At 42.0% G+C, this 13,081-nt stretch overlaps 1 protein-coding gene across 1 annotated transcript; it reads left to right on the forward strand.

Annotated features, from left to right (window-relative positions):
- The first annotated feature begins 7,144 nt into the window (after positions 1-7,144).
- LOC130211015 (glutamate receptor ionotropic, kainate 4-like) lies at positions 7,145-13,045 on the forward strand. Its single transcript, XM_056441601.1, has 2 exons — positions 7,145-7,225; positions 12,645-13,045. Exons 1-2 carry the CDS (start codon positions 7,151-7,153, stop codon positions 12,912-12,914), a joined length of 345 nt encoding a protein of 114 aa, XP_056297576.1. The 5' UTR covers positions 7,145-7,150; the 3' UTR covers positions 12,915-13,045.
- Positions 13,046-13,081: the final 36 nt, after the last annotated feature.

A 13,081-nucleotide genomic window follows, 5' to 3' on the forward strand; every position in this document is an offset into this window, starting at 1 on the left:
TCAGAATCAGATCTAAAGGTCCTCAAGGTCTTCGGGTCGAGCATCAATTCTGCAATTTTTTTTATTTTGCCATGAATCTTTTTTCATGTATGAGTTTTTGTTTGTTTTTTTATCACGCTCACAATTCATAAACGCCAGAGAAAATGAAGGAACATAACCCTGACAGTCGCCAACAGAGGAAGAATACAACGATCACGCTCACTGGAATGGAACTGGCTTTTATTGACAGCAGGGGGGGGGGGAGGGGGGGGATATAAACTGTATGAATTCAGGGCTTATTTGTTCGTATGAATCTCAGCGTCTGAGCATCGGATGAGTCTCATTGTTCTATTGAGTGTTGTTTCTATTGTCCTCCATGCCCCTGTGTGTTGGAGTGTACTTCATGTTTTCCAGCCACTTTATTATCTCATTAACTTCCATAAAACACGGTTTTCACCTCGTTTATGTGCCTTCACTCTTATTCACGCTCTTCTTTTCTTCGCGCACATTGTTTTGTGCTTTTTCCAGCGGGGAATATTCAGATCCATCTGCCTGGAAGCATGAATTAAAAGTGTGATTTTTTTAAATCATCATCTTTTCTATCACTTCCTCAAGGCGCCCTTTTTGCATTCGCTTGGTTTAAAAAACATAAATGTTAAGTTCATTCTTGCCCAGAGGACGCTCCTCCTTTTGAGTGGCTGTCATCTCTCTTGTGTAAGTGGTGCTCGGCGCTCAGTGTACACTGATTTGATTTGTGTATTAGATAACCGTGTTAAGCGTGGTTTCGGGGGGGGGAGTTATATAAAGTTAAGTTACAACCAGATGCTCTCTCGCTAATGTCAGTAATGCTCAGTTTGCAGAGCGGTGACTCAGTTTATGAGTTTATTTATTGCACACAAAGCTGCCTCCGTTATGAGTTGGATGTCCTGAGCGCTGCAGACGGTCCTGGAGGTCAGGAGGTCAGGGAGGCATTTAGAGGAGAAGCAACTCGACTGCTCACAAAGGACTCGAGTCAAGATTTCTTCTATTTTTTTCTTTTCTTTTTAATTTAAACCTTTTTGTCTGCTCGCAAAAGACTTTAAGTCTTTTTTTATTTGATTTCTTCCTCTATTTTTTATTAGTTGAATTTTGTTATTTAATTTTTTACATTTTGTAAATTTATTTGTACATTATTTTTATTTTTTTATTTTGTAAATTGTTTTTACATTTTTTATATTTTTTACATTTTTATGTAATTAAATGTATTTCTTTTAAAGTATGGACGTCTGCTCGAAGATGAATGGATTGAATAGTGAATAAAAAATCAACATTTGAATGCACATACCGAGAGTATATAATAGTAACTTTTTTGAATTATGTGTGAAATATGTTTTAGATACAATTCAGTTTCTAAACTTACAACTATATTTTATTCAATATTTAAGAAATAATAAACATTTTCAAAGGCTTTTTAAAAAATATAAATAAAACGAATCTTCATAGAAAAGAGACCTCCCCCCCCCCTTCAGTGTTTACATCAATTTTATAAATTATGTAACCCCTGAGAAATAATAATTTCAGCATGTTGGGTTGAAAAAAAGATGTAATACACAGCATTTTGTATATAATATATACAATTCAGTTCATGAATTTACACTTATATTGTATTGAAGGCTTTTTTAATGGATGCTCATTTTAAATATATTTCAAACAAATCTCTCGTACCCCCCTAGAGGGCCTTCACGCACCCCCAGGGGTCCACGCACCACCATTTGAGCACCACAAACCGTAAACGCTGATCCTCCCTGACTTCACAGGACGGTAACACTGCAGGCCTTTTTAGAATGAAGCCTGAGCAGCGTTGTGTAGACGACTCGTCCGTCTGCTGTCGATGACGTCACGTCGTCAGGCCACGCGGCCATGAGCCCAACGTGTTGTTTTCAATTCATAAAGCGTCTTTTCATAGAAAAGAGAGCGATTTTGGGATTGGAAGACACCCCCAAAGGCCTCGTTACCCCCCCCGTGTTTAGAGTATGCCTCCACTTACATGGCTGTTTATTTGGACAGTCGGTAGTTTGGAGTGTGTGTGTGTGGGGGGGGGGGCTCCATTGTTTACCGCCTGGGGATGCAGCTCTCGGTTCAAGATGCTTTCGAGGAGCTTCTCCTCAACTCAAGAGTTTCAGCCTCATTACTCTGGATTCTACCAGCAGCGTGAGGCCAAAATAATGAGTCGGCCCACTCTTCTGGAATACAGTATTACCAGATCAGGAATAGCACGGGGCATTGGGAGTGTGTGTGTGTGTGTGTGTTTGTTTGTGTGTGTGTGTGTGTGTGTGTGTTGTGTGTAAACAGACTTTATGAAACAACACTTTGTTTTGAACGTGTCAAGGATGATGAGAATAATTGTGAGAATATACCACGAGTGTGTAGAGCTATAGAGATGTAGTGATGTAGAGATGTAGAGCTATAGAGATGTAGTGATGTAGAGCTATAGAGATGTAGTGATGTAGAGCTGTAGAGATGTAGAGCTATAGAGATGTAGTGATGTAGAGATGTAGTGATGTAGAGCTATAGAGATGTAGTGATGTAGAGCTATAGCGATGTAGTGATGTAGTGATGTCGAGATGTAGTGATGTAGAGCTATAGTGATGTAGAGCTAAAGATATGTAGAGATATAGAGATGTAGAGCTAAAGATATGTAGAGCTATAGAGATGTAGAGCTAAAGAGATGTAGAGCTAAAGAGATGTAGAACTATAGAGATGTAGAGCTAAAGAGATGTAGAACTATATGTGGAGAGTGTAGATATGGAGATGTGAGATGTAGAGCTATAGATGTAGAACTATAGAGATGTAGCTATAGATTGGCTAGAGATGTAGAGGAACTATAGATGTAGAACTATAGAGATGTAGAGCTATATAGATGTAGAACTATAGAGATGTAGAACTATAGAGATGTAGAGCTATATAGATGTAGAACTATAGAGATGTAGAACTATAGAGATGTAGAGCTATATAGATGTAGAACTATAGAGATGTAGAGCTATATAGATGTAGAACTATATAGATGTAGAACTATATGTGAACTGAACTATGTGTAGAACTATAGAGATGTAGAGCTATATAGATGTAGAACTATAGAGATGTAGAGCTATATAGATGTAGAACTATAGAGATGTAGAACTATAGAGATGTAGAGCTATAGAGATGTAGAGCTAAAGAGATGTAGAACTATATAGATGTAGAGATGTAGAGCTATGGAGATGTAGAACTATAGAGATGTAGAACTATTGAGATGTAGAGCTGTAGACCACCTACACCACCTCTACCACCAACACTACCACCTCAACCACCATCTCCATCACCTCTACCTCCATCACCTCTACCTCCATCACCTCTACCTCCACCCGTCTCCAACTAAACTAAAACAAGCTAAACGAAACGAGCACAAATCCTACCAGCTGTTGCCGGGTAGAAACAGCTTCTATATTTCGGCTCTTCTATATTTCGGCTCATTCTTTCGTGGAGACGTTGCTAACAGAGATAAAAGTCCAACCTCAAAGGCCTGTGAAGATATTTTGCGGCAGCCACACACACACACACACACACACACATGCAAGCATGCAGCCTGAAACACACACACACACACACACACACACAGACACACACACGTCGACTCCTCCGCTGTGACACCTGAAAGCTTCAGCCTGGGTGTAAATGGGCTGCGTGACGTTACGCTTCATAATGGCAGCTCTCTCTCTCTCTCTCTCTCTCTCTCTCCCCCCCCCCCCCCCCCCCCCATGTGATGAATGTGTCTGTCGCTACGCTCCGCCGCCAGTCGCCACACCCGATTGGACGTGGCATTTCTTTTTTACGACAGGATAAAAAGAAATCAGCCAATCCCGACGCTCCGATGAGCACGCCTCCCTGATCTTGTCCCCGTGCTGTAATTATTCCAGGTTTGGTGGAATGAACTCTGGGTAATCCCTCACGGGGGGGGGGGCGTCGTTTCCACTTGTTATCCCTCTCTCCCTCTCTCCGTCTGCCTGTCTCTCTCTCTCTCTGCCTCACGCTCTTCCTCCCTGCCTCGCTGCTCCTCGTACTTTCTCATTGATGTCTCTCTTCCCTTCGCCCGCCTCACCACACCTCCTCAGTTAGTGACTGACATTCCCCACATTGCATCTTTTGCTCCTCCACTTTATAAACTGTTAAATAACTCTCTTTGCATTTGATTATTGTTTATTTGAGTGTAGGAATATTGTACATTAGAGAATGTCTCTAATATTACAACATGAATCCATTTAATAATAAACCTTCAAAATAAAAGCACGGGATATTTTTCTTCAATTTCATTACGAAAAGGTGACACCGTGTCTTTAAAGCCGCCTGGGGCCGGATTCGGCCCTTGGGCCTTGTGTTTGACACCTGTGCTTTAGAGTCTCTACGATTCTTGGGTGGTGCTGCGGTTTATAATAAAGAGTTTTTATACAACGGTCCCTTCAGTTCACTTTCCTGCACAATTCACAGAATATTCTTTTTTAAATGTGCTCTGATGCATATTTGACTTATAAAATTACTGATGTTCTTTTTCCCGGGCGTCAAAATTAATGCGGAGCGTGTGCTCGGGTTAATATCTCATCAATTTAATAAACTGTGTATTAATTTATCTCCGACTTTTAGACACTCTGTTGTCGTCTTTTTACGTTAATAATCAATAATACGAGGAGTTATTTTAAAGTCGAGAATAATTACAGCTTTAAAGGTTTCCGGTCTTTATGATGAATGTGCGTTTGCTCCCCGAGCTTTTTAGGCTGCCAGCCAGCTCAAAGAGAATTAAAGGTGGGGGGGGGGGGGGGGGCATCGAAAGGCCTCTTCCTTCCCCGCCAGCATCTGCTTCTTCTCCCTTCCTGCTCACACTTCCACTCATCTCTCTCTCTCTCTCTCTCTCCTTATCCTCTCTGCGCTTCCTGTTCTTGGGCCAGAGCCACAATGCCCACCCCATCATCCCATAATCCCATAATCCCATCACCCTCTCCGTCATCCCCGTGCTCAGCCCCTCTCTGCTGAGGAGCCTCCGACTGAGCCGCAGACCCCCCACCTTTTTTGTATGTGCCAGAGTTAACCAAGGGGCTATTTTTTCATCTGAAGTCCCGAGAGTCATAAAACAGGGATAAAATTACACATATATGAGGTTTATATACAATATTGATGCTTTTCAATGGGTCAACAAACAATTAATAGTTAGTCTCCTCATTCAGGAGACTCTTAACCCTCCTGTTACCTTTCGGGTCAATTTGACCCCATTCAATGTTTAACGTCGGTGTTCTTTGGGGTCAATTTGACCCCAGGCTGTTTTTCATTGTGTCAAACATATAAGAAATATCAACTTTTTTTATATATTTAAAGGGCTATTTAGGTAGTCAACAAACAAACATAAAGTACCTCACACTTAAACTTGGGAAACAATATTAGTTCTAATAATTTTCTGGAGGTTTTAATTGCTGGGGTCAAATTGACCCCGAGGGTAAAATATGTTAGTAAATGTAAAGGTAACAGGAGGGTTAAGACATCGTCAAGTACTAACTCGACATTCAATTCACTTTATTTTGTATTTCCCAATATCCCAAATTACAAACTCCCCTCAGAGGGCTTTTTACGCTCTGTACACATGCGACATCCCTGACCTTTGACCTCACATCGGATCAGGAAAAAAGACCTTTCACGGGGGAAAGAAAGTGACGAACCCTTCAGGAGAGCAACAGAGGAGGACCCCTCTCCAGGATGGACAGAATAGACGTCATGTGACCAGAATGAAGCGTTAAGAGTTACAGCAACACATTCAAAGCGTCAGGAAGCAAAGTTCACGTCGACCTCCGGGCGGTTTGACGATTGACAAACTTCGGATGAATGAAAACGGGGAGGTGGCCGAGAGACAGATTGAAAAGGGGATGGGGGGGAGGAGGAGGAGGGGGGGGGAGGTGGAGGTGTGAATCCCCGCCTGAGCTCTAATGAAAATGAGAATGTGGCTCTGCGCCACAGGAGTCTCCGGTAATTGGTCAAATGAATGCGTTCTGCTGCCTCTGATTGAACACGCGCCCCGAGTTCTGCTCCTCAAGGAGCCTCCGGTCTCCTCCCGGAAGCCTTGCTTCCTCTCCTTATCACCTCGTCTTAGGACATAGGGGGGATCTGTCCACTGCTCTCTCTCTCCTGTCTCCCACCGTCCGTTGTGAAGGTCGCACTGGTTGCCCTCTAGAGCAGTGGTTCTCAAACGGGGGGTATGCGTGTACTCCTAAACTAAATTGTATATATTCTTATTGTTATATAATTAGAATAGTGAGATTTAAAAAAATATACAAAATAATTTAAAATTAGCATCCAGTATAAAAATCCTTTATTTAATACATTTTCAAGAACATTAGTGTAAATTAATGAACTGAATATATTATATCTTGTATGACAAGTAAAATAAAAATAGTGAAATAAAAAAAAAAATCTATTTAAAATGAGCATCTATTATAAAAATCCTTCATTTATTAAATGTTTAAAAAAATGTGAGTGTAAATTCATGAACTGAATTGTATGTATTATATATTATATATTAAGAATTATAAGAATAGTGAGATTAAAAAATATATATATATTTAAAATGAGCATCCATTAAAAAAAACTTTTAAAAATAGTTATTTAATAGATGTTCAATAAAATATAAGTGTAAGTAAAAAAATATATATATATTTTATTTATTTAAATGTATTTAACCAGAAAAAGCCTCATATGAAATTTAAAAAATCTCCTTTACAAGAGAGTCCTGGCCAGAAGGTCACATTAAACACAGGGACAGACAATACAAAATAAAAATAAAAATACATATTCTTTTTAGATCACAGCATGAGTAAAACCCCAAACTAAGACTTCATGAACTGAATTATATATATGTTATATTATTATATTATTAAACCATCAGTGCTTTGCACTCAACAAATATTTCCCAGGGGGTCTGTCACTGAACAAAAGGTTGAGAACCACAGTTCTAGAGAATAAGGTAGCAATTAAGTACAGATGATCTCTTTTGGCCTTTTTCCAGCTGATGGACTTTGTGTGTATGTGTGTGTGTGTGTGTGTGTGTGTGTGTGTGTGTGTGTGTGTGTGTGTTCTCTTGCAGATTGGCCTGTGGCACTCTGAAGACGGACTGTCCATGGAGAGAAATCTTCCATCCATCAACGTGACGGACACCCTCTTCAACACGACGCTCACCGTCACCACGATACTCGTGAGTGCCGCCGCGTGATTGCGCAACATCAGCAGAAGCTGAGCTCAACGCCGCCGCCATATAAAAATAAAAAAACACCTCGTTGTTTCCAGATCGAAAGTCGGTCCTCATGAGACGCGAGGAAGACGAGGCGCCGTCACAATACACAATACATCAGCGGAAGATCATAATGATTCATTGTTAGCCTCAGGTGTAAATATAGATCGTATAGTGGGAACTCGTTTCCCGAGGAACGCAGTATTTTTAAGAAATTTTACGAATAATACGGAATCTACGAATCCTTAAAAGCATTAAGGAATCAAAAATGCTTCCTTTTCCCTCAATGAAGGCTAGAAATAACACAATAAACACGAGTGAATTACACAAAAAGGAAACAGTACTGTCACTCAAGAGTTAGAGTAAACTAAACAACCAGGGCACCTAAAACATCCCATAATAGTATCAATGAAGATCAATCAAAACGTTTTAACCTCGTCCGAAAGCCAAACTCTGAATATTTATTTCTGAGCACATCAACGTCTTTCACTGTGTTTCGCTATGTTTGATAATGTCACAAAAAGGGGCGCGGTGACCTTTGACCTCGCCGGGTGAGACGAAGATATTCCTGACCGATCTAATTATTGACACTGATTTATTGATCGCCAATTAATTAACTATACCTGTTTTAAATTAGTGAAACAGGTGTGGCAGGAACTTCCAGAACTAGTTAGAAGAAGATTAAATACTTTTCCTCAACATGTCTGTTTCTAGCTTTGATATCAATCAGAGGTGCACGTGTTTCATGCCTCTCACACACACACACACACACACACACACACTCTCACACACACACTCACACACACACAAACACACACTCATACACACACACTCATACACACACACAAACACACACACTCACACACACACACTCACTCACACACACACACACACACACCTGTCACTCTAACCCTAACTCTTTATGGTTCTTTAAGGAACCCTGGTTTGAAAGGTTCTTTGAGGCCCCATAAATGGTGCCTTAAAGAACACATTTTGAAGGTTCTTTGAGACACCTTTATAGGTTCTTTGAAGAACTCTTAAGGGAAATGTTTTTTTTCCGAGGAGCAATTTTTCGCGCCTATCCCAGCTAGTTCGTCACGGCGTGATTGCCATGTCGCCGTTATCTCGCTGGCGGCGACGGCAGACGAGTCACAGCGGGGGGGGGGGGGGGGAGCCTCCATAAGAATCCATTACCTGTAGCACTGGAGTGTGTGTGTGTGTGTATGTGTGTGTACGTGTGTGTGTCTATTTGTGTGTTTACGTGCACGCTTGACATGTTCACCTGGCCTTCACCGGGCCGTTTCATTACACCTACACCCCCCCCCCCCCCTCTTCAATTCCACTAACAGCTCGGGGGGGGGTTGGGCCTGTCACAGAACTGATTATCATTTCACTGCAAGGCCGAAGAACGCGGCTGTGACTCTGTTCCCTCGGTCAGGAACACGTTCTGCTCTTCTTATCTTCACTTTCTCTCGCTCTTTTTTTCTCATCAGGCTCAGGGAACGCTCCTCACTTTTAGAAAGACCGGCGTAAACATGGTGGACGCCATCTGGGCTTCAATGAGCACGTGCTCAATGATGATTGGACGCCCCGATAACTCCATATAAGACGATGCGTCCGGCCCTGTGTGTCCTCGATATCGCCACCTTCCTAAAATAAGGACATACGTCTTTTTTTTTTTTACGTTAAATCGCCTTCATCCTCAGTTGAACACATCGTGTGATTCTACCGCTGTCGTTTAGCTCCGCCCCCAGACGGTTGTGATTGGTTTAAAGAAATACAAACAAGCCAGACCTTCCCCTCTCGCTCCGGTTCGGCGCCGTGGATGTGTCGCCGGGTGAGACTAAGATATTCCTGACCGATCTAATTATTGACACTGATTTATTGATCGGCAAATAATTCGCACGCATCACAAGATCATGTGATCAATATGTGATCAATATGTGGTCACGTTTTGGTGTTTTCTGAAAACCTGTAAACATTACTTTATTTTAGGACGGTGACGATGTGGAAGTTCTGCTTTCAGAGATCCATGAAGGTCGTTGTTGGAGCTATTTATATTGATTTATATGTAATATTGATTAATCATTGCCTTTTTAGGTTATATTTTTAAATATTAGAAGAGCTTTTTCTCATGATAGTTTTAGTTTAGTGGTCAATTCTTATCCAATTGGCATGCAACTAATGCCAACATGTTCATAACTCAATGCCCAATCTTGTGATATGCGAAGGTGTGCGCTCTACCGAGTGCCCATTCTAGTTGTTGATTTTTATTATCAATAGCCAATTTAAATGAATGATGATATCGTTATGCTGGATGAATACTTTCAGCATTACAGGAACCGATAAATCAACCGGGATCATGTCAACATAAGTAGAGAGTGTAATTTATAGAATTAAAATAGCTTTAAAGTAATGAATGAAATACAATACGTGAGTGTAAAGCTTCGGTTGGATAACAGCAGACGACTCCACGAGTTCAGACCCTCGTAGAACTGTTAATTATTATTAAGAAAGCAGAAAGTTCTCCTCAAGAACCGATGTGTCCGGTTCTGTTGAGGGAGGCCCGGTGTCTCTGAGGCCGCTCCGATGTGCTGACGTGTTTTTTAGTCTGAAATCCTCATATTTGATCAAAACAATGTAAAAAGAGTGATGCGTCTTCATCGCTGGAGTTTTAGTACGTTCTGATTTCAGGTGATTTTTGCGTTATGACGAAATGCTGGAAGAACTACAAATGAGGATGAGGATTATGATGGTGGTGGTGGTGATGATGATGATGGTGGTGATGATGGTGATGATAATGGTGATGATGATGGTGGTGGTGATGATGATGATGGTGGTGATGATGGTGATGATAATGATGATGATGATAGTGAGACCTCTCGTATTTGGTCTTGTTTTTTTCCGGTTTCACTGAACAAAAAAGAACTCGACAAAACATTGACAATGACAAGAAGACAAAAAGAAGAGAAAGCTATATATATATTTATATATATATATATATTTATATTCAATTCATGACACCAAGGTTAACTGTATAATAAAAACACACACAGACACACACACACATACACTCTACAATACTCATCTCAGCTGAGGAGGAAGCCGCTAAGTCCACACACACCTACACACAAACACACCTACACACAAACACACACACACACACACAGTGGACTTGTGTGAGCCAGTCATTTCCACTCGCACACACTGTGGCTTCAACAGTGCACGTAAAGCCCATTTGCAGGCACACATGTGCACGTGCACCTGAACGTGCACCCACACACACACACACACACACACTCCTGAAGTCGGTGTGCACTTGTTCTCTTTCTCCGTTTTCACCTCATTTGTATTGAAATTGCTTTCTTACAAAAATAAATAATTCAAATCAGCCGGCCCTTCTTTTTTTTGTAATGACCTCGTACTTTCCCCCCCCCCCCGAACATTGTCGTGAGTTTTCCGAGACTCTTCTTCAAACGGACGTACCGAACCCCGCCAGAGAATCGTATCTCCGCTGCCAGTTTGTTGGGCTCCAGAGAGAACGTTCCTTTTTTTTCGGGATAAGAAAACAGTCGAGGAAAGCGAGGAGCGTTGTGTGAAGACGTCTCCAACACCTCCAGCTTTTTAAAAGAAGGGGGGAAACTCTGAAGCTGAATGGGAACAACACCCACCGGTGCACCTGGCGCTCTGCGTCTCTGTGTGTGTGTGTGCGTGCGTACATATATGCAAGCGAGTGTGTTTCTCCCTCCGTAGTTATCAGTCCACCACCAGACTCCCCGTGTCCCGGGGAATCCGAGCTGCTTTTGGAAAGTCTTTAAAGCTTCAAACTCATATCGGGCCGTAGTTTGCCCATGTCTGGTCTAAACCCTAAACTCTAAACCCTAAACTCTCAACTCTAAAGTCTAAAGTCTAAACCCTAAACTCTAAACCCTAAACTCTCAACCCTAAACTCTAAAGTCTAAACTCCGACTGAAATTGTTCATCTTCAAAAAAAAAGTTTAAGAAAACACACAAGAAAGAAAAGAAAAAATCCGATAAAACATGTCAGAGGCCCAGAACGTGAAGGCTTGAAACAAAGATTCAACCAAGATGTGTGAGCTACATGGTCTGTGTCTTGCAAAAGCACAACAAAGTGTTGTTAAAACACTCAATAAAGCTTCTGTCAGCCAGCAACGCCGAGGAAAACTCAACTTCAGCTTCTTTTTGTTGTTTTTTATTTTAAAACTGTCCGACTTGTTCATCGCGGTTATCTGATGTCACGTCGCCGATGTCATTTTGTTGTGGGTTCAAGAGCCGAGTGCAGAGATAGTCCACCTCTGAAGTGGTACATCACGTCTCTTTTCCATGATGGATGGTGGAGTCCGGCCACGGCGGTGTGACAGGTTCATCATTTGAAAAACAGCGCAATAAAAAATACAAAAAACACATCACAGCTGGGCTCTTTAAATCTCCCGACAACATCAACAAAATGACAAAAGAATACATAAATAAACAGTCGAACGGAGAGTTGGCTCTCCAAAAAGACAGGTTGTAAATAAGTGTGTGTGTGTGTGTGTGTGTTGAGAGCTTTTGTTTCTTATCCACTTTTTCGCCGAATGTGACATATTCTCGGTCCGACTGTCCCGGATGTTCGTGTCTGGCTCTGCTTCAAATCCACAAATCAGTTTTCCTCCCGGGCGGTAAACCCGGCATGAACAACGACCTCCAGAGGATGCGTGGGACGTCGGCGCCGTTCTTCCCCGACAGTAAAAATATATAGTCGGGTTCTTTAAAGCAACCGTTAAACATTAAAGAGGCACTGAAGCTATTTAGTGGGACCCTTTGTGGAGGGAATGTTTAGAAGGAAGTCGATGAAACCGGCCTCGTGGGTCTATCCCAGTGGTTCTCAAACTGTGGCCCTCTAGTGGGGCGCGGTGGTATTACAGTTATTACTTGCAATCACAAACAAACAAATTTGCTCGCAAAAAAAAAAACTTGTGCTCTCGAGTTGAGTTTGTACGTAGTGGGCGGGGCTTACGTTGCTGAAGCTATTGGTGGGTTTGACTGGAGGAGGACGTGGAGGTAAGTTTGGCGTCTTGTTGCATATGATCCATTAAAATGACTGATAACAGGGGTTTTTTAGAGCAAATGTGTTTATTTTGAAATCAAATATTTTTGATTTGCAGCAAAAAAAAATTGTTTAATAAGCAAAACTACCTTTTAGTTTACTCACAAATGAAAAAAAATTGCTCTCAAAACCTTTTTTTATCGCGTAATAAAGACACAACTCTACCTTCACGCTGGTTTAACCTATTCAAGTAAACTGAATAGTGCAATCCAGTGTGACTTGTGTTGCTATGGCGTCATACCTATCGCCTGTCTGTCTGTGTGTGTGTGTGTTCAGGAGAATCCGTACGTGATGCTGCGGCCGAACCACCACGAGCTGGAGGGCAACGAGCGCTACGAGGGCTTCTGCGTGGACATGCTGAAGGAGCTGGCCGAGATCCTCAAGTTCAAGTATCGCATCCGGCTGGTGGGGGACGGACTGTACGGGGTTCCTGGAGCCAACGGGACGTGGGCCGGCATGGTGGGAGAGCTCATATCGAGGGTAAAGACAACACACGCGCGGAAACAAAGCTCGTTTGCATCTCGCAAAAGTAGCGTTCAGCTCTGATAGCTCCGAGCTCGCAGCTTTCCTTCATCTCATCCACACATAACAGGCAGATCAGGTCACATGATGCCCAGCTCACGCTACAGATGCATCTACACCCTGACAATTTAGAGCTAAATATCGTAGAGGCAGGAGTTAACACGGACGGGGGGGAAAAAGGCCCATCGGCC

The sequence above is a fragment of the Pseudoliparis swirei genome, chromosome 20, assembly GCF_029220125.1.
Source record: "Pseudoliparis swirei isolate HS2019 ecotype Mariana Trench chromosome 20, NWPU_hadal_v1, whole genome shotgun sequence".
NCBI classification, from domain to species: Eukaryota; Metazoa; Chordata; class Actinopteri; order Perciformes; family Liparidae; genus Pseudoliparis; species Pseudoliparis swirei.